This window comes from Silurus meridionalis, chromosome 3 (assembly GCF_014805685.1).
Source record: "Silurus meridionalis isolate SWU-2019-XX chromosome 3, ASM1480568v1, whole genome shotgun sequence".
NCBI classification, from domain to species: Eukaryota; Metazoa; Chordata; class Actinopteri; order Siluriformes; family Siluridae; genus Silurus; species Silurus meridionalis.
This window is the reverse complement of record NC_060886.1, coordinates 28,508,862-28,536,361: the sequence shown is the minus strand read 5'-3', so window position 1 is coordinate 28,536,361 and position 27,500 is coordinate 28,508,862. Positions and strand designations below refer to the sequence as shown.

General features: G+C 40.4%; 2 protein-coding genes and 1 long non-coding RNA gene across 5 annotated transcripts in view; 2 read left to right on the top strand and 1 right to left on the bottom strand.

Moving 5' to 3' along the window:
- Positions 1-3,649, top strand: part of tmeff2a (transmembrane protein with EGF-like and two follistatin-like domains 2a) — a 94,740-nt gene extending 91,091 nt beyond the window's left edge. The window contains exons 9-10 of one of the 3 annotated variants that reach the window (XR_006924967.1): positions 1-32; positions 2,792-3,647. The exon at positions 1-32 is cut by the window's left edge and continues 127 nt beyond it. Coding sequence is in view for 1 of the 3 variants with exons in the window: in XM_046844122.1 (XP_046700078.1) it covers positions 1-32; positions 2,792-2,888 (129 nt within the window). In the remaining 2 variants the exon portion in view is untranslated. Of the gene's footprint in view, positions 33-2,791 lie in introns of all 3 variants that reach the window. The other 2 variants (XR_006924966.1, XM_046844122.1) reach the window with 2 other exon arrangements.
- Positions 2,957-25,619, bottom strand: LOC124382043. The gene is made up of 3 exons (XR_006924968.1): positions 25,562-25,619; positions 7,298-7,359; positions 2,957-3,083 (listed from the first exon to the last, which is right to left on the bottom strand). It is a non-coding gene; the product is annotated as an uncharacterized LOC124382043 (long non-coding RNA).
- cavin2a (caveolae associated protein 2a) lies at positions 8,356-23,389 on the top strand. Its single transcript, XM_046844101.1, is given in 3 exon segments — positions 8,356-9,047; positions 21,989-22,173; positions 22,175-23,389. Coding segments are annotated over 3 exon segments (1,392 nt in total). The 5' UTR covers positions 8,356-8,531; the 3' UTR covers positions 22,866-23,389.
- Positions 25,620-27,500: the final 1,881 nt, after the last annotated feature.

Here is a 27,500-nt window from a genome sequence, read left to right as displayed (position 1 = left end):
ATCATCTGTGTGGTGGTGCTGTGTATCACCCGGTGAGTCTGAAACTTTCATTTTCATCTTACGTTCATGTCATTTTATACAACTAAGCGGTTGTTTACAGGCCCATCAGTGGCGGTTGGTGGTGGTGGGATTTGAACTCTTGACCTTTCGATCCGAGGGCACACATCGGAGATCCCAGAGCACTATAATCTAACGTGTATTCCCACCCGATAAAGGAAGTCACAGCCTGATATTCAGCCTGATACGCTGCAGTTCATACATAGTTCTAGAGAGCCTATGAACACTAGCAAGCTGATGGCCACACACACACACACACACACACACACACACACACACGCCTCATCACGGTTCAACTTCCAGTGGGAGTTTATTCGGGTTCCACTGGGAGGCTGCCGAATTAAAACTCCGTTGAAGGTCAGCAGATTGCGGCGCGAGGATCAGTGGTTAAAGCTGAAATCCGCTTCACTCTCGAATAACCTTCTGAACGAACATTCAGACTCGACTCCAGACTTAAGTGCTCTACACAGAGCGCAAAGAGGGAGCCGGCAGGGGGAGCGTTCACTTACAGATCAACGATAGACAGCGGAATACAGCAAACCAGCCATCTGGAGCATCTGGAAAAATTCCCAATGGGCTTGTCGATTTTGCGAAGGCGCGGTCCGCTCAAACTCAGGAAATTAGCTGCAGGGGGGTGGGGGGCTGGGGGGGGTACGGGAAAATACGCGATTCCTCCCCAGATTTTACGGAAGTCCTAAGAGGCCATGCTTTATATGTTTTTTCTATCTTGTTTTTTGAATTTTCTCAACATAACAAAAGCTATTTTTTCTTTAGCATGATTTAGTTTGATCTTGACGAAAAAAAAAAAAAAGTTACCTCACGACGCAATCGATCTTAAAGATCTTGCGCTTTGCGAATGTTTCTGGTGCTCTTTTAAACCGAATACGCAGAAAATAAAGCACTGTTACGTCAAAATCACAAGAAAATGTATTCATGATCATGCTGTAGATCACAGTTAAGGAGACATCTGCATGAAAAAGCAGTAAGGAACTGATTAAAAAACATGAAGTATCTCAGGATATATTGAAATCTGACAGAAAATATGAATGTCTACAGATAAGTAAAATGCGAAACTAGATAAAACGCTGTAATTAACGCAGTCGTTCTTCGGGTATCCTTCAGAAAGTGATGATACAAATGTAAAGTACAAAGAAGAAATCTCCACAGGAGAGGTTTGCTGTGTTTCCCGCTGCTCTATCCTGGCTCAAAGAAACACTACACTGCTACAGACACCGTACAGCATGTAATTGGAATCTGCCTGGACGTGCGAAGGGAAAGTGTTCCTACAAGACTGCAGAAATGTAGACTCGCTGTTACATGTGGCTTTAACTGGAGAAGCTGACCTTTACCCCGGAGCTAAAACGTGTAATATGTTCCTTTGAAGATCCCATGAGGCAAAGCAGGCTTTTCAGAAACCTAGAGGCCAAAACTTTGAATGTCCTAGACTGTTACCTTGGTATTCAAAATTTCATGTTTTTTGTGACTATTTCTCGCAATTCTGACTGGTTTTTTACCCAATCTGGCAGCATCACCCCCTCTGTAGTGCCAAGAAGTTTCACACATTGAAAATGAAATAGTCTTCATGCATGCCGTGGAAAACCTGAATATCTTCAAGGACTGGATTTGAGACTCAAATCACTTAATGTGTTTCTAAAAGATTTATACAATATTTTATATATTTCTCATTTATAAGTCATTTAATTTTTGAGCATTACCCTTTGTAGCACCAGCTACTGTTATGCTAATGCAACAAAAACGGACGATACAAAATGTGGGAATCACGCTGAGGTGCACAAATTTCAGTTTCACTGCCAATGCTTGATGCTAGCCATGGCCTCTGGAGCCAGCATGACATAAATAATAGCTCTTCTAATGAGTAGAATGAGCACAAAAAATAAATAAAGGGAAAAAAAAAAGACATCCAAAATGTTTTAAAGATCCGTACTGTATCCCTTATACCAGACATTTTAAGCTCAAGGCCCCTGGGCTACTTTCGCCCCAAGGATCCATTATATCCAGGCCGCAAAGTAATATCATATTTCTGTTATAATTGGCAATTTTTGACTCTGTGGGCACTCCACAACTTCCACGCTTTGTCCCAGAAACGATGCTTCATCTCCACCTACAGGCTGCTCAAACGCTCTGCACGGTTGAAAGTACAGTGTGAGCAACTTTTCTCTTTTATGAAGGTAAACAAAAGCACACCGAGGAGTTTCTCACCGATGCACGCCATCGCTTTATCCTGAGAGTCGCCCCAGCACAAAACCTAACCCCAAATCTTAATGAACTGATAGCGAAGAAAAGATGCCAAGCATCTTACACGGGCTTCTATTGACTTTTATTTTTAATTTTTTATACTAATTTAAATGCTGATTATGTTTGGCTTAGACCCAGTATTTAATTTTCACACCCTGTGTCAAACCACTAGGTGCCAGCAAAGTGCTTACAAAAGAAAATAAAAAAAATCAGAGCCTAAAAAAAATGACATATGCATACATTTGTCTGATTCGTACTTTATTTTGCACATTTTCAACTTCATTTCTGCTCATTCTGAATTTATTTCTCGCAATTCCGACTCTATTTCTTGCATTTCTGACATTTTTTCAGAAATTCCGACTATTCTGCCAATTCTAATAAATAAAGTCCGAATTGGCTGAAATAAAGAAATGTTTAAATATACACTCAGATGTCTTTAATGTTCACACATTGTTTTCTTTTCTTGTCTTTCGAACAGAAAGTGCCCACGGACTAACCGTATCAACCGTCAGAAGCAAAACGTCACGCACTACAACTCGGAGAACACCCTTCGCGCCTCCACCCGCCTCATCTAAGCGTCGGGAGAAGCCTCCCAGTCGTGGGGATGTGTAGTCACAAGAGATTAGAGATCCAGCCGCTCCCTCCTGCCTCCTGGTGCAACACGACGGACCATCCCGGACTACTGCACTACTAGACAGAGGGGAGGGGAGGGGTGATGGTGGGGTTGTAGGTGAGGCTGAGGGGGGTGGGTGACACGCGGTGCCTTCTACCTGTGGCACAGGACACAAACCCGAGAGGATCTTAGGACATTACGTTAGGACACGTCCTATATTTGGTTATGTATGGGTAATATTTCCACTAGTTTCTTTGTTTTGTCTTGGTGGGGTCCTTTTTCTGTAAATGTAAATAAATAATTTATATCACAAAACAGATAATAGCATGCAACTGTATTTTTATGGCGGGTGCCAGTTTGGCAAGAATAGGGGTTCGTAACTTTTTTTATAGACAACACTACATCTGTGGATTAATGTCAAGTTTAGACGGATGATTTTTTTTTGCTATAAACACCGTCTCTCGAGCCTGATATATATGATACGTTATGTGTTACACCTGTTCTGACCACTAGGGGGTAGACTTTGTGCAAAATAATGTAACTTCTTGTGCCTTAGATCCAGAGCTTATCGGAACTGACCCATTAAAAATGCAAATCCAGTTGTGACATTATAATCGACATTGGTACATTGGTAATCTTAAACGATATTTGCATACACAACGCACCTCACATGGCAAAAAAAGAAAGACGGCACTCAATGAATGAATTTGAGAAAATCATACATCATGGCTGGCACACTGATTTCCATACTGATTCACGCATGGAGTCTTTCGACAATGAGGAGTAAAAATAACGGATACTGATATTTTTAGTAAAAATGGACCTTCCCTTGCAATATTCTTTCCAGTCTGGGGTGTGTCAATACTGATATACTGATTCTGTAGACTCCATTGATACCATAATGAATATCGATTCTTGGAAATCCTGACAGTTTTGGTCTAGACCATGGTCTGCAACCTTCACAAACGAAAGAGCCATTTTCACGTCCCTCTCCCACCAAATAAAATTTGCCTGGAGCCGCGAAACATGTTTGACCTTTAAATTAATATGACACAAATTCTTGTTTTATGCAGACGTAAGGTAGGTGCACAAGTAGGGGGCACTAGTGTGAATTCTATTATATTAGGATGTTAGCAATTGATGCCTTTTTGTCCTTGGCGAGACGTGGGAGTGGTGGCGCGGAATACAGGCTCTGATATTTCAATCAAGGATTCTTTCATATATTTTCCATTACAATACAATACATGAGATTATGACTATAATTTTTGATTCACTTTTTATTTTTCCAAAGATGTTGGTCTAAAATCCCTGTATGAACCTTTGCTGGTGTGGTGAAGAAGTCCTCCGAGTAGACTATATAAAAAAATAAATACGTAGAGCAGGTATTAAAAAATACCTGGGGGCTACATGATACTACAAGATCAGTGTCTGTGCAAGTCATGGGCATGATCAGTGACAGGACCGAAGTCTGCGGCAGGATCATTCCGGGATTGGGAGTGATCAGAGTGTCTTTGTGTAAGACTTGGAAAGAAAGTGTCAAAAACATTTGGATTTGGAGCAGAAGCAGAGGTGGTGGATCAAGAGGAAGAGTGGAATTTGAAGAAGGATTAAGGGCACAGTCTGAAACAGGGGCAAGATCAGGGGCAGGAATGGATGACTGGAAAGATGAAGGGGCAGAGATTGAGACTGGGGAGGTTTAGGAGCAAAGATTAAGATTGGGAAGGTTTAGTGGTAGAGATTGAAAGTGTAAAGGATCAGGGGCAGAAATTGAGACTGGGAAGGTTTAGGAGTAGAGATTAAAACTGGGAAAGTTTAGAGGTGGAGATTGAGACTGGGACAGATCAGGAGCGGAGACAGACTGGGAAGGTTTAGGGGCAGAGATTAAAACTGGGGAGGTTTGAGGCAGAAATAAAGACTGGGGTGGGGAGGTTCAGAGGCAGAAATTAAGACTGGGGAGGTTCGGAGGCAAAGCTTGACACTGGGAAGGTTTGGGGTGGAGATTAAGACTAAGAATGTTTAGGGGCAGAGATTGAAAATGGAAGGGATTAGGGGTAGAGATTGAGACTGGGACAGATCAGGAGCAGAGATTGAGACTGGGAAGGTTCAGAGGCAGAGATCAGGGGTGGAGATTGAGACTGGGAAGGTTTAGGGGTGGACATAGTGACATTGGGGCAAAAAGTTTATTACTTATGAGATGTTAGTGACTGAGTATTAGTAGAAGATTTTGCCAAACAAGAGACAAAACAAAGAGTAGAAATTTGCAATTATAACACCAAGGAAACACAGCAGACACGGGTCTGAGGGGATGATTTGGCCAGGGTGAAGCTGAAACATAAGACAGAACTGAAAGCTTCTGTGAGAAAAACTAGAAATTCATGAGTACCCAAATACTTGGATTACTAACATTTGGTTTTGAAGCCCTTTTTGGAACCTATTTGCATACAGTCAAATAAATTGTAAACAGACCCTGGGATTCCTATTCAGCACAGGATTTTCTCTGATTATTTGCAGGAAAACAGACTGGACTATGACCCTGTCCTCAACCAGCACCATGGGAGGAAAGGGTGAACAGGAAGCATTGAATGTGTGTGCAAGGATGTGTTTCTTGGTATTTATTGTCTTGGAAACTTTCCCAACCGGACTTGCCCCTTCAGCTTTAAATCATATCTGTCTCAATATTATGGCAGATTACATAAATGCAATACCGGGAAGAATTCAGCGGAGGTGATCTTCTGTCTCGGGTTCGAACATTGAATATTTCTTTATTACAGTATTTATATAAAATATGGATTTTATATATATATAAAATCCAAACTGAATCCAGATGCAACAGCTCAATGGCTTGCAAACGTTCTAGCTTGATAGCAATGAAATCATGATGGACATGTAAAAATTGTTCCTTGACATATTTATATTCCGGTCCAGTGTCAGGGATAGAAATTTGTCTTTGGATGCAGTCGCATAAAATTTTCCCTATACTCGAACTAGGCGACCTACTGAAACTTCTCACCTCACCTACTTCAGTGCCTGACTTTACTAACACCCTTGTGTCTGAATGAGCACAAATCTCCACAAGAACACTCCAAAATCTGGTCGAACATCTTCCCAGAGTTGTGGAGAGAATATGGGACTTGGGACTAAATATGGAATGTGAGCCCCAAAAAGCGCATAGAATTCGTTGGGCGCATGAGGAAGAACGGCGTCATGGCCACAGGCAGGTAAAGTTGTCATGTAGTTCGTGATCGCCTGGATGTTCTACCACATGTGCCTGGTGTCTCCACTGTCCTGGAAGTGGCCGTGGATTCTCTTGGCATGTAAATGCTTAGCCTCTCGAAAGGTTCAGGACAGTTTGGCCCTCACTGTCCTTAAGACTTACTTGTTCCCCGCTCTGAGGGCGGAGTCTCTAGACATCAGTGGTGTATATGCGACAAATAAAGGATGTTCAGCTTGTTTTTGTTTGAGCATTCGAGAACACTGTGGTGACGCTACCAATTCAGGCTGATCTGTAGAGGCACGTTTATCTGCGCTCTGGAATTTTCCCACGGCAATGAAACACAAAAGTAACAGCCAGTGTGCTGCACGCAAATTACACAATAATCCTCAGATCCACAGAGATCAGCTTCAGGATGTTGCAGGTTTCAATAGCAATATAAATCCACATCACCTGGAGCAGCTCAGCTCTACAGACGTTCACGACGATCGGTTCGTTTTCACTCTCGTAGATATGGTCTTATCACAGGAGCATGCCATCGCAAGAGAGGAAATTAATTATAGGTTCGATTCAATACCACTTTATTTGCGTTGCACGTTTTACAATTGTCTCAAAGCTGCTTTACGCAGATAAAGTGGTAATAAGGGGGTTATGAAAGAATGCGTCAGCTATAAAAGTCATAAATTAATATTGCCTATAAGATCAGGTGATCTAAAGGTGATCTGATTATGAATATTAAGTAAATATTAAGTCCCCATTAAAATCACACATGGGTTATGCTTGTTTATGTTCCATTCATGGTCTATTTTCATAATTTTCTGCACCTTGATTGAAAATGTTTCTAGTAGCCAGAGGTATTTATTGAAGTCCTAAGAGGCCATGCATTATAATATTTTACCATGCCGTAATTTTCTTGTGATCTCGACATAACAAAAGTGTTTGCTCATTATCAAGACTTCATTTCTCATGAGCTCGACATAAAAGCTGTTTCCTTATCATGACAATTGTCTCATTATCTCGACATTACAAAATTGTATATTTGTATTTTGAGATCACGGAAAAAAGGAAGTTGTGATAACTAGAAAACAAGGACGAAAAATGGATTATAACACATGGCCTCTCACGACTTGAAACAACTGTGAAAGAAAGTACTCCATTACCTTCTTGCAATGTTTGATTTTGACCAGTAGAGGGCTCTAGGAGACTCTTGTGTATGGTGAGGCTGCAGAAAAAAATGAATTTGAATGAACACAATTTATAGAAGTCATGAACGTGATCAAATGAAGATGCTTTACAATAATCATGCTCGTTCCTTGTTTAAAAAAAGAAAAGCAGAAGCCATCGGTGTGTATGAGTGTGTGTGCGTATGTGTGCAAAGACACAAAAGGCCAAAAAGGGTGAGAATCTCTTCCTTTTTTCCAGAAAGCAAGCACAGGATGAGCAAATTCCCATCTCTGATCCGACAAAGGAAACGTAATCCTTGTGTGTGTACTCGAGAATGTTTTTTTTAGTTTTTTTCAAGGTGATTTTGAATTCTCGGGGAATGACTAAAAACAAACGTTCACCCGGGCGCAAGTTTGATTGTGTAACAAAGACGCTTTCATATTCTCTGGCATGAACATGACCTCTTGTTATAACACACACAAACTTAGCAATGTTGTCTTAAACCGGAATTCTTCTCGTTTAAGCATTTCAGCACTGAAGAATATGATGGGACACATTTCACCATTTTAATGTTACCACTCGGGTCTGGTATAACCTCATGTTCTTGCATTCTTGGTGCCACTGCACATGCTCATAGGGAGTGTGTGTAATAAAGAGAAAGAGCAGGATGGGAATATGAGAATGTGTGTGATTAGGGATCATCCTGGCATGGTCCCAAGAGTAAATATAAACACACTGTGTAAATTTGAATTTCCTCATTGTCCGAGTTCTTTAGTCTGAGTGCTGAAGAGAACATTAGAAGTGGAAACAAGACCCATAGTGTAGGTTTGATCCGGTTATTGCATACAGGTGTATATCCTCTACTACCAAAAACAGCATCGCAATCATACTATGGTATTGCCTTTCCTTATCTGTCCTTCATACACTCCCAAACCAGAGATATTCTCACACAAACACACACTGACACTCCAGCTTACTTTAGACCATTGGGCTGGGCTAGCTAGGCAACCTGGCTCCTCCTCTGGGTGTGTGGGGAGTTTTTAAGTGGTGTGTCGGGAATGTTGTTGTGTTCAGGAGACGTGGGAGGCAGCGAAGCACATCCATGTGACAGACCTCCTGAAATAGAAGCAGCCAGGCTTCCTGAGTAGAGTTCACAGGTGAAGTCATACGATTTGCAAGTCTCCAAAGAAAAAGAGCCACACTTTTTTTCTGTCGACCAGATCCTCCAACATGGGCGAAGATGCTGCTCGAGCTGATCAAAGCTCATCCACTCTGCCTGCTCAAACCAACTCTGAGGCCTCCCCTGCTCCAGCGGTGGAGGCCCAGGATTTCTTCATCCCCAGTTCAACTCCTACCTCCCCGACTCACACTCTCACCCGGAACAAATCTCCAGCCAGCCCAACAGGGCCCGCAACCCAGGTGAGCGCCATCACCGTAGTGGCGCTGCTCGACCAGCTGGTGGTGATGATCGAGACTGTGCAGGAAAACCAGCGGCGCATGGAGAAACGCCAGGCTGATCTGGAGGGCACTGTGCGGGCCGTGCAAGCCGACTTGACTCGCTTGAGCAAGAGCCATACGGCAACCTCTGGCGGGGTCAACAAGCTGCTCGAGCGCTCGCGCAAGACTGGCATCTACGTCAAGGAAGTGCGCGAGCGCCTCGATCGCCAGAGCGGCCAGGTAAAGCGTCTGGAGATCAACCATGCACACCTGCTCAAGAGGAATCACTTCAAGGTGCTCATTTTTCAGGTGAGTTCGAGTTCCTCCCCATGGATGGCAGGTCATGCTTGGTCACTTTTCATCACGGTGTAGACGAGATTGATGGAATCGAGCTGAAACACTTTTCCGGTACAAGAGATGTGTAAAGACAGGAGTATTTATTACATAACTGAGCCAGGATACTCTAACAGTAATGTGGAAACAGCAAGAAGAAATATCTTTATACCAAATATTATATTTTATAGATAATGGTGTGGAATATTATGAGTAGCCAAAAATGAGCTTAGAAAGATACACTAAGCTACTAAAAGTTGCTCCAGAGTGAATAACTAGCAATGTAAACAGCAGCAGGTGGTGAAGAGATGTGTGTGTCAGAAGAAAGTCAGAAAATGTGTGTGTGTGTGAGACCCAGTGATAGTGGATTACAAAGAATCCAGTGTCCTCAGTTCATCTTTCGGGCAAAAATGCCCAACGACGTGTTTAGGTCTCTTTTTTGAAAGTGAAAATGACTAACCGAAGTCACGGATGTTCTCCCTCAACCAGCTAGGCAGCCTAGTGGGTGTGTTTAGTCAGGACTAATCCATGTAATCCAAACTAGAGATGCATTGTATGGTTCAGACGTTGCTCTATTATGTATGGTACGGAAAAAAAAAAAAAAACGTGTGAGGCTCTTGATAGAGAATTGTGTTGACCTGCAGTGCAAACATCAAGCTTTTCAGCCCATTCAAATTGCCTCAGGGGTTGGCTTACTGGTTGATAAGCCTGATAACAATGTCTGTTTCTCTTGTTGGAGCATGTGGGTTTTAATTTTTTTTCCGAAGTGTTAGGAAAACATTGACAGCTACTCCCACGCTTCTCGATGTATACATTACATCACACATTGAATCATCACAAAATTGAATCACAACATTTTGTTTGCTTGAGGATATCAGAGGAGGCTCCGATTTGTATTCGGAACGTGACAGAAAAAGCATCTGATTCTTGAGTCGATGTCTAAGTCGGTCGATGGCGTCTATTGACTGCACGCCGGTTATTTACCGAGCTGCAATTGAGCTTTCTGAAGATACCGCTGCTGTTAATAATGCTGTTTGCCTCAATATACTGGACCAATCTGGCACCAATCTTTTATATTATAAATGCACCACAATTTACATTTTGGAGCGTTTAAAAACTGCCAATCTAGCGGAGCTAATTCAGGTAGGAAGGCGGGAAACAGAGGGCGGGGTTGCTCGCAGTTCATCACCCCCTGGCATTTATGAATTCCTTCACAGCTCCTTATGAGGGCAGGTGGAGTTTTTTTTCCTCGAGCTTCAAACATTAACTGGATCCACCAAACACCATGTTAGAGCGTGTATAGACCTGCAGGAGCAGGAGCTTACCCCACTGCAGGCTGGAGTATTTTACACAGTTCATTTCCTGGTTAATTCAAGGAACGGACGATTTCTTGGAATTTGACCACGAAAAAAAGAAAAAAAAAAAAAACGTGTGAGGCTCTTGATAGAGAATTGTGTTGACCTGCAGTGCAAACATCAAGCTTTTCAGCCCATTCAAATTGCCTCAGGGGTTGGCTTACTGGTTGATAAGCCTGATAACAATGTCTGTTTCTCTTGTTGGAGCATGTGGGTTTTAATTTTTTTCCAAGTGTTAGGAAAACATTGACAGCTACTCCCACGCTTCTCGATGTATACATTACATCACACATTGAATCATCACAAAATTGAATCACAACATTTTGTTTGCTTGAGGATATCAGAGGAGGCTCCGATTTGTTTTCGGAACGTGACAGAAAAAGCATCTGATTCTTGAGTCAATGTCTAAGTCGGTCGATGGCGTCTATTGACTGCATGCCGGTTATTTACCGAGCTGCAATTGAGCTTTCTGAAGATACCGCTGCTGTTAATAATGCTGTTTGCCTCAATATACTGGACCAATCTGGCACCAATCTTTTATATTATAAATGCACCACAATTTACATTTTGGAGCGTTTAAAAACTGCCAATCTAGCGGAGCTAATTCAGGTAGGAAGGCGGGAAACAGAGGGCGGGGTTGCTCGCAGTTCATCACCCCCTGGCATTTATGAATTCCTTCACAGCTCCTTATGAGGGCAGGTGGAGTTTTTTTCCTCGAGCTTCAAACATTAACTGGATCCACCAAACACCATGTTAGAGCGTGTATAGACCTGCAGGAGCAGGAGCTTACCCCACTGCAGGCTGGAGTATTTTACACAGTTCATTTCCTGGTTAATTCAAGGGAACGGACGATTTCTTGGAATTTGACCACGAAAAAAAAAAAAAAAAAAAAAAACTTTGTTTGGAGATCTGCAAGTTTGCAAAAATATCCACCAATTTGAATACAAACATCAAGAAAATTGCAGTTTATGGGCTTAGGTTTGCTTTGATTGGATTTCAGATAGCTGCGTTATAACATCTTCAAAAGACTCCAAATGAAACGCAACCTTCAAGCCATTTCACCATGACTTTTTCCGCAGCTATTTTCACGAATACGATTCCGATTTCTAAATTCGCAATGCCAAAAGGACCAATCCTTCGGTCCAGGGAGGGGTTAACTCCTAAATTATCTTATTACATAATGACTAGTGGAGTGCAGAAGAAGTGAAATGACCCAGCTGTGCTGCAGACTCTCACTGGAGCTGTTGTAAATGAAAGGTTTCATGTAATATCATAGGGGTTGGTCAGTGTCGGTGTTAAAGCCAACGCTGGAGTCGATTCGGAACAATACCCAGTGCTGAGAGTGAGAGAAAGAGCGAGAGAGAGAAAGACTAAAGCTGCTATCAACAGGGTGTGTCCTGTACTGCTATACGTGTTTTTTCAACACGTGGCAAAATCGTCTGTTCTTTCATTACCAGACGAGGTGTGGTGGTGTTAGGTGTGTTAAACCTCGCACCTTTCCAAATTGAATATGTTCATGTCTTTTAGAGCAGTTCAGTAGCTAACGTGATCCCTTATTGTGTTACAACTTTATAATATTTGATTACGTATTTTTATTAGATTACATCCAAACCATGCAACCGCTATTATCGCAAATACCAGGGTTCTGTACTGAAGAGAAATGATATTTAAAACACAGGCATTGTTTATCTTTTTCGGGAAATGAACTGGTCTGGGGTATATATACTTTGCACATATTTGTGTGTTTGATTTTGCATCCGGTTGGTGCCCTCAGAAAAAAAACAAAAAACTTTGCTATGCTATTTTTTTCTCTTTCTTCGTGCTTAATGTTAGTAGAGGTCCGAACAGAGTACACAAGTCCTGCGATCTGCATAATTTCTGAGCTTGAAAGTGGGTTTAAAAACAATAAAAGAGTGTGTGTGTTGAGTGACAGGTCTGCTGCTCAACTGCAGCGTCCTCCTTAGCATGTTCTAACCGCCCTAATGAGAGGTAGCATTAAACACATTAAACACGACTTTAATGACTGTTTTTTTTTTTAGTCATTTGTCTTCATTTTACATTTTTTGTTCCACCACCCCCATCACGGCTCATTACATGCCCCCATCATTCACTCATCTTCAGAAACCGCTTTATACTGGTCTATGCTCAGTGTAACATATACGATGTTAAACAAGGATATTAATGCATCACCATACACACACTCAGTAGGTTCACACACACTGCAACACTACTACGTCACACACTGGCAATATAATCTTTTCTTATCTATTTGCACTAAAGTATTGGGACACTTGACTTTTCCAGCCATATGTGGTTCCTCCCAAAGCTGTTCACACAAAATTAGAAGCACAGGAGTGTACAGGACGTCTTTGGATGCTCCAGGAGCATTGCATTTTCTCTTCACTTCAACCAGGAAAAACCAAACCTGTTCCAGCATCACAATACTTTTGTAGATATGCTTTATATGGTTTGGACTGAAAGATCTTGAGTGGCTTGCTATAAGGCTATAAAGCCTATAGAACACATTTGGGATGAATTAAAATGCTAAAATTCACCCCAGGCCTCCTTACTTCATCTATATCAATACCTGACTTTACTAGCTGAATGAGTACCAAGCGCCACAAGCACACTGAAATTTATTGGAATATCTTTCCAGATGAGTGAAGTTAATTATAAGAGCAAATAGGCACAACATGTGGAATGGGATGTCCAAAAAGTAGATACAAATCTAATATTTAGGTGTCCACAAACTTTTGTTTCTATAGTGTGTATCGATCTTTCGACAGTTAAAGCAAGTTTGCATGCTTTCACTGGACGAGAAGCAGAAGACTTTGCATTTAAATATCGTATCCTGGGATACAGTGGCAAAAGACAATCGGTCTTAACATCCAACATTTTAGCAGCATTTTTACATGTACGTAATGTTGTCATATTTCTAACATCGTGTAAATGGAGGAAAACCTAAGGGCTTTGTATTGTTGTAAACATCGAGGACTACAGTAAATTGGTGTATAGTCTTGAGCTGGTGTTTGTACATCTTTATCTACGACCACCTCAACCTCGTAGTTTAGATTAGTGTGAATGCATTCGAGATCTATAGAAGTTTTCAAGGTTGATTTTGAATATTTGATGTGTATTGCGCTAGAAAAAGCTCCTCGCTTACTTCTTTAAGGGAAGTGATAAACGATCCGGTCTCACAGACAAAACAAAATAAGCCGATGCCACATTTTGTCAATAGACATGTAACTGTTTAACTCGAAAACATCACATTCTTTTGATTTAAACCACTGTTGTTTTTAACTGCTACCTCTGGGACCAGTAGATCAGGTTGTTATGGTAAGCTCTGTGGGTGTGTATTGTCTGTGCTGATAGTTTGTTGCTATTTACTGCTCAGCAATTAAGACGCAAATTGTGGGAATGTCTATGGCTCCTCCGAGTCGCTACAAAAGGAAGTTCCTTGATAGCTTCTGTTTATGAGAACATCCTATTACGCCTGGTACTGCAGCAGGCCACGCTCCGACAAAAACACATATCAGGGTAATCGCATTTTGTACAAAGTTATACCACAAAATGCACTCGAGGATCTATATGTTAGCAGAAAAGACCCAGATTTTCCCTGAAAACCCCTTTTTTCTCTTCAGTTTCTCAAAAAACTTTGTCCTTCAGCTGCAATAATAGTACAAGATCAAGTATTGAGGACATCAATATCATGAAATGTCCTTTTTTTGCATGTGTGTGTCCATTTCTACACTTTCAATCAGTTGCTTGTGCATGGTTACTTCTTATCTTGGTCCCGGAGCTCCAAGGCAAAGCTGGGTTTCTCCCCTGAGAGAAAGCGATAGAACGATAGAGAGAGAAAGGTTACTACAAGTAATTCGTGAAACGGTATTAAAAAAAGAAGTCTAATTGATGGATAAAAAAAATAATAGAAACATGGCATGCTTAAAGGGTGAAGATTATATAAAAGTAAAAAAAAATTGCAAGAGCATTAAGAGAAGAGGTAGATCATTCCAAATAGCTCAGGGGGGGGAGAGGTGACGAGAGACAGAACGGATGGAAAAACAAATTGATGTGGTGGTAAAAAAAAAAAAAAAAAAAAAGCAAAGAGGAAAAAGTGTACTCAGAGCTGGTCTCGCTTAACCGATTCAGATTCGTCAGCTCTGGTGCTAATCTATGTCTTATCTCGCGCTTTTCACTGGTTGGGCAGAAAGATATCAAATGCGAATACAACAAAGCAAACATTAAAGCGCAGTGTGTGTTTATTCACGGATCGATTATTAATCTGGAGGTCTAGAATATGAGCACTAGTCACGCATTTGCTAACTTATTGACAGACGGCCACAGCGAATCAGGAAACATTATTGTATTTTTGTGTAAAAAATAAATAAATAAATGGCTTTAATTTAATAATTTGCTGTGATTACATCATCACCATCAAGCCTAAGTTCATATAATAGCTCTGAGCCTTTTATACTTCATTAGATACTTATTATATACTGATATATTTATATACTTTTTTCCTAAAGTATTAGCATTGATATTACAACATTTATGCAACGTTCTATACAGCAAGGTGCATTTATTTCCAATAATTTGCTGAACCATGCACCAAAAAATTCGTTTTACTGTTACAGAGAACAGTAGGCTTTCCAACTATACACACACACACACCTAAAAGTTTATTTGAGGTTGTGTAATTAGCATGACTCATTGTGTACTTAATATAGCCAAGCCTTTTATGTAAAGGAGAAGCTAGAAGGTTCCATCCAGGGCCTTTTGGAGATTTTGACTCACCATCAATGGAAAGACACCATTAATCTAACATAGAAAAGCGCAATATCGTACTAAAACTAAGGAAAGTAGGGGATTTCTGGACAAATATGAAATGAAAAGGAATATACTGTGGTGGTTCCCTTAGAATGTATTTATATTCTGGAAATGTGGTTGTATTATTAGTTTTTATTAATTCGATTCATTTTGTTTGTGCAGCACTTTGGACAATTCGCATTCGCATCCGAATTTTGGACGCACCCCTGCAGCCGCTATGGTACCTTAGTAAATTCACCTAGACATTATCACTTTAATACAATAATGTTTTTTACAAATTTTATAAAATTTGTTAGTGAAAACATAGTTTAAAATGTTATTCCTAACGTTCCTGAACATTCGGACCTGCTGCAGATTCCCACCAAATTTTAAAATAATCCGCAATTTGCTGTTAGTCAGGTTCCAAATGAGAACCCACGAATTTTCCGAGCTGCGAGTTCAGAACCGCGGATTATCAGGGGTTGATTGTATTATTTAAAAAAAAAAACATACAGTAACCCCCCGATTTACCGTGGTTCGAATCTGGCGCCCCCCCTGGTTTATTGTGGAATTGCATTTGCCACATATGCAAAAAACTTATAGGGAATTGTTTTGATGGAGTTTTATTTTAAAATAATGACATTGATTAATAAACCTATATGAATTATAAAATGAAGTAAAATGTTAATACAGTACAGTACTCTATACATATAATAACATTTTTGGGGTGGCGTCCGTTTATCGCATTTATTTGTTTATCGTAGGTGGTATTGGAACATAACCAAAATGATAAATGAAGGATTATTGTACAAGAAGCTAATATAACTACTGTGGTAAAAATAATAATAATAATGACAGATTGATGTGATGTGTCCAGACATGAAGAGAAGATACTGTTACAACCTTTTTTTTTTTTTTTTATCTCATTCAACTACAAATTGCCAAATATTACATCATTTCTCTTTTTTTCTTTTACACCAACATTATAGTTGCATTTCGATTGTTGTGGAACATTCATTAGTTGAGGTAGTTCCTGTTATCACTTTAACTACAGCACCTACAAACTAACCAGACACCCTTGCTCGGTCCATCTTGAAGGTAATAACAAGAACACCACCAGCTAGCCATGTTATAGAGAAAATGTGATTGCAAAGGCTCTAAAACTAAACAGTTTGACTTATTTCATACTTTACCTTATAAACCATAAAAGTTCCTGCGTTATTTTATACTTTAGAAAGCTACGGGTGTAGAAACTCATTCTGACCAATCAGATTTGAGAATTCAGTGGGACTGTGATTTTTAAAAAAAATCCAAACGCTTCCAATAAAATGTAAGGTGAAAACAATTAGGCTAAAATACTTTTGCCAAATTTGCTAAACTACACCCAAATTCAGATGAAACACGTGATCGTTGTAAAACATCTAAAGCAGATTCAACCCATAAGTTTGCAGCTTTCTTTTTGTCATCCAGAACCTGAAATTTGTGTTTTTTTCCAGATCAGAGCATCATGTAAAAGGTCAGGTTCATATCACTGTGCTGGTCATTTCTTTCAACCAGTGGGAAGTCCACATCCTTCCTTCCTTCCATGTGGTGACACATCATATATCCACCGTATTCTTTTTTTTTTTTTTGCATAGTTGTGACAAGGCTTTATTGGTGGTTTTGCAGAAACCCTGTCCCGAGCCGGTATCCATGGCAATGTCATTTCTGACACAGGATGCATATAATTATCCGTGTGCTGAACCCAGGCTTCGAGGTTGTGGTTGTGCGCAGGTTTAGCGCAATGAAATTTAATGTGATTTTTTTTTCCATTTAATTCAACAAACACAGAGGCTCAGGCTTTCGGTTAGTCAAAGTACATGCAGATGAATTGCCATTGCTTTCCAATGCAAATATTACGGGGGAGGGGCCTTTAGTGTGCTGTTTTTTTATTTTCTGACTATGTAATGGTAAGAAAAATGGTTGATTTTCCATTAATATGAGGTGTACGGTAAATAAATAAATAATATAATTAAGTGTAAAACAATACGATACAATTGTTGCTCACCAAATAAAAAAAAAAAATGCACGAACGTAATCCTGAATATAAAAATAAACGTGCATTGAAAGTTTGTTCCCTTTCGGGTTCTTTAAATATTATTAGTTAATAAATAAAATGGACGTTAAAGATCTAAACCACTCTTATTGTATACATTGTATAATTTTTTTTATTTTTTGTAATACTGTACGGTTGTACAGACATTTGAGACCAACTGCTTATTGGTTTAGGGATAAAAGCATACAATATTTATACCCAAAAACTGTCCAAAACGCAATCTTTTATCAAATCATTGACAAATTGTGTGACGTCTTGCTCATCGTCTCGTCTGGATTTCTGCAGGATCTTCGGTTTTGTTACTGCTTTGAATGCTGAATTGCAATCGCTGCATAAACCTCTTCATTTTATCTGCTCCTTCCTGTGGAACCAGCTTTAATGAAAATGTCCTATATTGTACTATAACATTTGCCTTTCCTCTGCTTCGGTCCTGTATTTTATTTCTTTCACTACCATTGTCTTTGACACACACAAACACATTTATATCCTTGTTCCTCCCATGATGTTTCCACTCTAATAGTTCGGAGGCTTTCACAGGAGTGCATTAAGTATCTAGGCTCTGATTACATGTTGAAGCAGGGGTATGAGCGTGTAACAATGTTTTCAAAGACATACACCCTTCGTCTTGTTCTACCCTCCTGTAGTGCACTTGCTTAAAAGGCATGCATGAATTTAGCAACCTAACAAACAGAGAAGAATATAAACTTGGGATTCTTGGTGAATTTGTTCAAAATACAGAAATATATTTAATATAATTAATTAATATAATTCACACCTATTATAGCCTATTATGAGCCCACATCATCAAATAACACCAGGTTGAACATATTCAACGTGGTATATAATCCAAAATGTCAGGGAACCAACCCCAGCCACTCTCAGTGCCGGTCCCAAGCCAGGATAAATGGGAGGGTTGCGTTAGGAAGGGCATCCATCGTAACAACGTGCCACATCAAACATGCGGATCATAGATACGGATGATTCGCTGTGGGACCCCTAATGGGAGAAGCCAAAAGAAAGTATATAATCCAAAATGTAGATTATTGTTAGACTTAGAAAATGCATCTCGTCACAGAGGCTTGAAACGGAAAAATCTGGATTGTAAACCATCCCCATTTCATACTAAAAAAGGTGTGCAGGGGTTGCAAATTAAAAGCAATACCTTTCAAGCAGATATTCATCTTTTTCAGGTCCTATCAATTAAAAAAAATAACGAACACAAAGGCTGGTCATTGACACCGCTTAATGCAAATGTTTTTACATGTATCTAAAAATACATCCTGAGAGGGTTATTACGTTCTCACGTGTGAGCGAACCAATCGGCATAGTGCTCAACAAATCCGAGCTGAATGAGAAGCTGCCGTTTCATAAAGCCACCTCGTTTCAAGATTCAAAGGTTTATTGTTATACGGATAGGAAACGGTCTGTTACACAATACAATGAAATTCTTACTCCTCCCAGAAACGTCTCTCAATGTTCAGCAGGAGATAAAAAAAAAAAAGCACAAAATATGAATTGCAAACGGTGCATGAAGATAAAAAAGGAAATAAGAAAAAGACACCCGCATTGAGTTTTCTATGTAAAAGCGTGTTTTGTGAATAATTAAGCACGAATGTGGAACTGTGCAGATCCATTTGCTGAAGAAGGCTACTGGTGCTTGTGCTGTTTGTTTAGAGGGTTAGTCATCTCAAGGATATAAGTAAAACATGCAAATTAGTTCAAGTCCTCGAGTTTCGCAAGCGATGTGAAACTCAACACCGATTGTATTCAATTGATATGGTGTCCAGAATCTTATATAGTACCAGAAACTGCATGTATGGAGGAGGTGGTAGCTTAGTGGTTGAAGCATTGAACTTTAAATGCAAAGGTTGTGAGTTTAAATCCCATCCACACCAAACTCCCATTACTGAGAGCAAGGTCCTTAATTCCATACCTGCTCAGTTGTATGAATGCAAAATCCTTTATTTAGATTGGATCAGATTAGATTCAACGGTCACATGTTACAGTTTAGGCAACGAAAATACAGTTTGCATCTAACCGGAGGTGCATCAAGCAGTGTAAAATATATTTTTTTTCAAGAAGCTTTTATTGTCATTTTAACCGTACATAGATGACGCAGTACACAGTGAAATGAAACAACGTTCCTTCTAAACCCTGGTGCTACATAGACAACATAAAGCTATATAACAGAAAACACAGCGCTAAGGACTAGTAAGTGTCCTCGCCACATAAAGTGCAATTGTGTACAGGTTGGTAAGACTATGATATATTACATACATTGAATACAATGGTCATGGATGGTGTGTAACCCCGTGTTTATGAAAAGGTAATATACATGTGCAAAATAATATAGGTAATTATACACAGTATGTGCAACGGTTATAAGGCTGAAAGTGGCTGCAAGTGTTTGCAAAAGATCGCAGCACAGCTCCCGTGAGTGAAACGTAAACCAGATTTGCACTGAAATAACCGCTATGCTGTATTTAAAGACTGCGGTGTGCTTTTCTAGATGGTGTACTGAATTTCCAGCTCTTTCAAATGGGTGGTAAAGTCCCAATTGTGTCCCAGCATGCTCATGTATCAGCTGCGTAGTGGCTCATTGTGCGCTCTCGCTCTCAGGCGGAGGCCCGACTTGAAACAGTGTTTCGTTCGGAGCCAGAGCGGCGTTGCGTGAAACGTGACACGGAACGGGCTCCTCCTCCTCGCTCGTTAAATCGCAGCAGAGTTCCTCGTTCACCTCGGGATGAGCAGGAACTTCTGAACTTGTTTTAAGGCTTTTTTTTTTTTAATGTTTTCAGTATTTTTCACTACCCAAAGCCTTCGCCCTGGTTTAAGTTTCATCATGTTTATGAGTCAGATGAGTCTCAGCGCACTGAAGCCCGTGGCAGTGGAGGAAAAACTGGTTTACCCAGAAAACGCTCTCGTTTGGACTGGAATTGAGCCTTTGGGGGATTTGCTGCACAAAAAGTCTTATGGTGCAACAGGAGAATTGAAGAAAAAAAAGGCTCTCAAACTATTTAGTCTGAGCCAGAAAAATCTGCACTTTGTAAAGCAGGAACCGTCACAAATGGCCAAGGAAGAATGCAAAGTGCTTAAAGTCTTGAAATCATCCCCAGCACGACACAAATTCTTCAACGTTCCCACACATAAACTCCGAGCTTGGAGTAGAAGGTGCGTGAAGTTCCTTCGTGACGTCTCGAATTCTTGTTGTTGGCCCTGAATCTGCCTGATAGCAGAAAAACAAAAAAAAAGAAAGAAAGAAAAAAAAGAACATGGATGTCTCTTCATGCTCATTTCGATTCGAATAACAAAAGTTGAAGCCGGGATAAAGGCTGAGGCGGATCGTTGATTTAGATTCGAATAACACATCCTTTGGCCTGGATTATTTGCGCAGGTGTGCTTGTGCTGCTCAAATCGTGCATAATGAAATGAAATACTGCAACCCTTTCAATTAGGTCACGCCTGGATAGAACGCTTTTCTTTGTTCTTGGTGGTGAAGGTGTTTTGCCATACCTCTAATCTGCCTTGTGATCCTGCAAAGATCTGGATCACATCCCAAAATTTCTTGATTTTTACTTCCCTTAAAAGGTGTCCAATAGTAGATGTAGCTGTGTTTTTTGTTACATGAGTTTAGCTCCATTCTAGGTTGAACTTGCACCAATACAAAAAGTCTCAGAGTGTACCTCATATTGAGCGAGAGTTTTTCATGGATGCTTTATTGGGTAAATGAAAAATGGGGGAAAAAATTATTAATGCAGCCCCATTGCAGGTGCATAAACATGCCAGGCGGTGAGTTGGAACATTTTCCTGGGCAGGTTCTCAAAGGTTTGCACATGTATATACATGTTTTGGTGTGTGTGTGTGTGTGTGGGAAGGAGGTTGATTTAGTGAGCAGGTGGGATTAATGCTATTTTGCTCCACCTTACCCTCAGGATTACTCCTGTTGAGCAGAATACCTCTCGCAAATTTCTGTTCTGGATCCTGAGGGTGACACGTGCCACGTTATATGTGTGTGTATGTACAGTATATAAGCTAGAACGAGAGCTTCAGTGTGTTAACGTTGGTATATGGTGTCAACACTAATAGACTAGGAGGAAAACGGTCTGTACAACAAGAACAAAAAGTCGGAGGAGAAACTATACGTGAATACATGCACAATATACTGTTTTAAAAAAAAGCATTGCTTGACTTTTCTACGATTTTTTGCGTGCCGCTTTCAGGCCGTGCATTCATTCATGGCATTCATAAAAAAAATGTAAAATTCCATACACTTTTACCAGCATCAAGTGCTGACATGACTTAACGCTGCTTCTTCAGAACTTCTCTCCGATTTTGTTTTCTCATTTTCATTATACATTTGCCTTCTTTCCAAGGCAACGCCCACAAAGATATTGTATAACCAGAAAGCATGTCATGACAACCCGCATTTATGCACCTTCGAAGAGGTTCCAGAAGAAACGTGTGCAACTGTCGATTGCTACATTGTGAATACTGTTCAGGGCCTGAGAAATCTAATACTGGACTACAGAAACGTGAGGGAAGTGTAGGTGGAAAGCAATTAAACACCACAAAATGATCTCCAGTGAAACTCTGGTAGAACAATTGCAACTTTCTGAAATCCTGAAAAAAACCCTCATCTATCTTTGTTCTCTTCCTTGCAGGAGGACAACGAGATTCCCACCACCTTGTTAACCAAGAATTCGTCAGTAGATATTTCCTCTGTGCAGGATGAGGGCAATGCCTCTCAAAGGGCTTCAGTGATCGATCCCAACCACTCCCATGAAGAAGGATTGCAGACCATCAGCCTTTCCTCTGATGAAGAGGAAGGAGCAGCGAGCTCCCCACTCGAGTGGCACCTTGCCCAGAGAGCTGCATGAGGATGAGTTCCCAGGACCCGACAGTGATCGTCTGGAGTGGTCTCGCACTGACAAGTTTAAACGGTCCAGCCTGAAGAAGGTCGACAGCCTTAAGAAGGCCTTCTCACGCAGCAGCATCGAGAAGAAGATCAACAAGATCGTGCCCCCAGAGCGGCGCGAAAAGATCATGAAGAGCTTCACTCCCAGCCATCCCAAAAGCCCGACCAACAAGAGCTCATCATTTCGGGTCTCACCCATGACTTTCAACGTCAAGAAAACGAGAGATGGAGAAGGTGAGGCACCTCTGGCTGTGGCTGAAAATGCAACAGTGGAGGTGCCCCCGATGGGGGGACCAGATGGTCAGCTACCGATGGCAGAGGTCCATAACGAAGAGGAAAAGTTTAATGGGAAGGAGCACAGTCCATCCAGCACAGGCAGTGCAGATGGGGCCTCAGCTACAGAAGACGCAGAGTTCGAAAATGGTCCAACAGACAAGGTTGCAGAAGAAGAAGTTGAAGAAGAAGAAAAAGTAGACGACGAGGAGTTACAGGAGCCCAAACAAGCAAATAATGTCGCAGAATCTCACGAGAACGGCGATCATAACGTTGGAGACAAAGAGGAGTCCATGTCTGCACCTGAATCTCCCCCGTCAGCTGCAGTAGCCATCCAACAAGCTTCTTAAATTTACTAGCGTTCCATCTATTCCGGAGATCTTGGCACGGGAGTGCAGCCTCTCTTCAAAGTTGTGTTATGTAAGGGCTTGTCTGATAGAAAACAGGGCTCTTGTTTTCTTTTTTCCCTTGAATTGGGCTCTACATGGTAATGGGTATAAACTATTCAAACAAAATGATTAGTGTTTTATCACACTTGATATGGTACACTTGGTATAGCGTTATCTACTTGTATATAGTCTTAAACCTCTGTTGCATGCAAATCTATACTTCATCTTATTATTCTTCCTAACATACTCTCCTACAAGGGATAATCAAATCAAGTGTCATATAGAGTAATCAAGAGATTACGAAATAGAGATTGAGCGTGCCCTTTTTCTACAAAATAAAATTAAATGTCATAAAAACAACAAAAAAAAACTTAAATAAAATGCTGTATATTGTCTGCTTTTACCAAATATTGTTTACAACTTCAAGTAAACTGCTTTTGAACTGATAACAAGGACAAATTGCTTTTAATAAAATGTTAATCTGAGATTCTGGAGTAAACTGCACATTTTTTTTCCTTCTTACATTATGGTTTGCATATAAAAAGTGAATGCTCTTAAGAAACATAGAATTAATAAAATTAACTGATTTGCTCAAGAAAAGAGTAAAACGTAAAAATAATCATTACATGGGAATATATTGGGATTATTGTTCTACTGTGCACTAGAATTCCAGGGTGTGTCTCGAAAAATAACCAGGTAGAAAATTTGCATGCGTTTGGCATTTTGAAACTTGCACCTCTGCCAAGCTGCAATAACAACATTTGTGTTCATGAATAAAATCGATAAGCATTAACACTTACCGCATTTGGCAGACGCCCTTATCCGCAGCGACATTTATCTCATTCATACAATCGAACCGCTATTATGTAATATCAAAACGTACCTACAACACAGGTTCACTGTGTATAATTAAGGTCAACCAGTAAAAGCATTGTACAAAGTTACTTCTACAAGGTTATCTTTTAAGTTTATATTTGCATCAGATATGTTTATTCCATCCTAATCGATCATTAAAAACAATATCGAATCAGAGCCTTGCCCATGACTCCTCCTGTTGGCAGGTGTGTGTGTGTTCAGGTGAGTGTAAATAATTGATGAGTCATACCTGATTAGCAAACAGCAGGCATTTCAAAACTCTAGCCTGGTCACTTATTCATTTATTCACTCACTCACTCACTCAAGAAAGAAAGATGCTTTTTGCATATCACATGTACTTAACAGCTCAGTAAAAATCATTCTTCGCATATTCCAGCTATTTTGGGAAGCTGGGGTTTAAGCTGCCCCTGTTGGACCCATAATGCCCTCTTCCCCTAGGGACAATGGCTATCATTGCTTACCCAGTGGTCTGACGGTAGCAAACTGGGATTGTATATGGGATTCTAAGCAATCGCATGGTACAGTCATATTTTGGAAAATTTTGGAATTTCTAAATCAGCCTACAACACATTCATCAGAGGCAGAACATCTGCCTCCAGAGTTAGGATGCCAACCCTTGTACCTGAAGGCAAATGAGCTCCCCACTAAGCTTTCCCCACTAACATCTTACTCACAATAGATGTAGGTTTTAAAAAAAAAAAAAAAAAAAAAAAAGAAACTACACATATGCTCTTGATCTGATGTATGTCCAAAGAAAAATGGGGCTAATTTCATTCCAGGCAGGAGAAGAAAAAAAACACATTCTTGACTCTGATAGATTGCTCCTCAACAGTGTATTTTCCATGGTGTGAAGATAAGAGAGGTGGTGTCTGTCTATCGGAAGGGATTCATGGCATATTTTCCACCAGGAGGCCGGGGTATGCAGGACCCTCATGCTGTACAGGTGTTCTGCCTTTAAGCTCTCTCAGCTGTTTGGCTTAGCAATGCTACGCTCCTATTCATCACTATTCACATCAATATCCTCAGCTTGAAGGCTCAATAAATTGTCTAGAGTAGTATCACTTTTTACACTTCGAATTTGATTATATCAATGCATTAAAAATAGAGAAATATGAGTAGGTCCTGAATGAATCAGTCATTTGTGAATATCAGTAATGATTCAAATCAAGTGCACATATTAGAATATTGATGCAAAATAGGAATCCCACCTATGTATTTTGGAAATATGTGTGCGTGTTGTTTCCAGACCCAGGTCTACACTTGTCTCATTTTTTAACATGAACCACATGTGAGATGGAATTGGAGTCTGGTTTTCTTTTTCTGTATTTGTTAGTTTGAATTGGACATTTGTGGCAAATGATAACTGAAAGAATTATGTTATTAGTTAAACATAAACCCGACCTGCTATTGGTTTTGTATTTATTAATGGTATTTGACAATCACCATTTTTCAAAAGGGCTTTAGAATTATGCCATTTTTACAAGCGAGCAGTTGAGAGTTAAGGATGTTGTTCGAGCATTAACGGAGCTTGGTGATACTGGGATTCATACTCATGAGAATTCAGAATTTAGAGAAAAAAGGGCCACGCTGTTGGGTTCTTGAGCAAGGCCGTTAACACCCTCTGCTCCAGGGGGCTCTTTAACCCCAGAAAATTGAGATATGCAAAGAACAACATGATCCAGACAAGAGAAGGAGGAAAAAAATCCACATTCCTGGACAGAATTCCAACAACTTATCCACTAACTACCATTTTCTCTACTTGTTGCTCATTTATAACTCACCTGGTCTGTCCAGCTCTTTGTGTTTGTCACCTCAGCTTGGTTGAGGACAACAATAATACAGGGAGTGCAGAATTATTAGGCAAATGAGTATTTTGACCACATCATCCTCGTTATGCATGTTGTCTTACTCCAAGCTGTATAGGCTGGAAAGCCTACTACCAATTAAGCATATTAGGTGATGTGCATCTCTGTAATGAGAAGGGGTGTGGTCTAATGACATCAACACCCTATATCAGGTGTGCATAATTATTAGGCAACTTCCTTTCCTTTGGCAAAATGGGTCAAAAGAAGGACTTGACAGGCTCAGAAAAGTCAAAAATAGTGAGATATATTGCAGAGGGATGCAGCAGTCTTAAAATAGCCAAGCTTCTGAAGCGTGATCATCGAACAATCAAGCGTTTCATTCAAAATAGTCGACAGGGTCGCAAGAAGCGTGGAAAACCAAGGCGCAAAATAACTGCCCGTGAACTGAGAAAAGTCAAGCGTGCAGCTGCCAAGATGCCACTTGCCACCAGTTTGGCCATATTTCAGAGCTGCAACATCACTGAGTGCCCAAAAGCACAAGGTGTGCAATACTCAGAGACATGGCCAAGGTAAGAAAGGCAGAAAGTCGACCACCACTGAACAAGACACACAAGCTGAAACGTCAAGACTGGGCCAAGAAATATCTCAAGACTGATTTTTCTAAGGTTTTATGGACTGATGAAATGAGAGTGAGTCTTGATGGGCCAGATGGATGGGCCCGTGGCTGGATTGGTAAAGGGCAGAGAGCTCCAGTCCGACTCAGACGCCAGCAAGGTGGAGGTGGAGTACTGGTTTGGGCTGGTATCATCAAAGATGAGCTTGTGGGGCCTTTTCGGGTTGAGGATGGAGTCAAGCTGAACTCCCAGTCCTACTGCCAGTTTCTGGAAGACACCTTCTTCAAGCAGTGGTACAGGAAGAAGTCTGCATCCTTCAAGAAAAACATGATTTTCATGCAGGACAATGCTCCATCACACACGCCCAAGTACTCCACAGCGTGGCTGGCAAGAAAGGGTATAAAAGAAGAAAATCTAATGATATGGCCTCCTTGTTCACCTGATCTGAACCCCATTGAGAACCTGTGGTCCATCATCAAATGTGCGATTTACAAGGAGGGAAAACAGTACACCTCTCTGAACAGTGTCTGGGAGGCTGTGGTTGCTGCTGCACGCAATGTTGATGGTGAACAGATCAAAACACTGACAGAATCCATGGATGGCAGGCTTTTGAGTGTCCTTGCAAAGAAAGGTGGCTATATTGGTCACTGATTTGTTTTTGTTTGGTTTTTGAATGTCAGACATGTATATTTGTGAATGTTGAGATGTTATATTGGTTTCACTGGTAAAAATAAATAATTGAAATGGGTATGAATTTGTTTTTTGTTAAGTTGCCTAATAATTATGCACAGTAATAGTCACCTGCACACACAGATATCCCCCTAAAATAGCTAAAACTAAAAACTACTTCCAAAAATATTCAGCTTTGATATTAATGAGTTTTTTGTGTTCATTGAGAACATGGTTGTTGTTCAAATTAAATCCTCAAATAAAATTAATCCTCAAAAATACAACTTGCCTAATAATTCTGCACTCCCTGTATCTTCTACTAGGGAATGGCTTCACTAGTAGAGGTTGCTATAATTCTTGGGTAATAGTTCCTACGGTGAGAGTGAAGAGGGAATTGGAGACAGAATAAATTGGAATCTAGAATAAGCCTGTCAAAACCGTACTTGCTGAGATTGATCACTCGGATGTCACCAATAACCTGCATATATGGTTCACAACATAATATAAATAATGAGACTTGAGAAAAAAATCAGGTAAATTATTCCCTATATATAGGCACCTTGTTTTCAAAAAACAATTACATTTACTAGCTCAGACATCACATTCCACTGAAGTGTTTTTTTTCCCAGAAT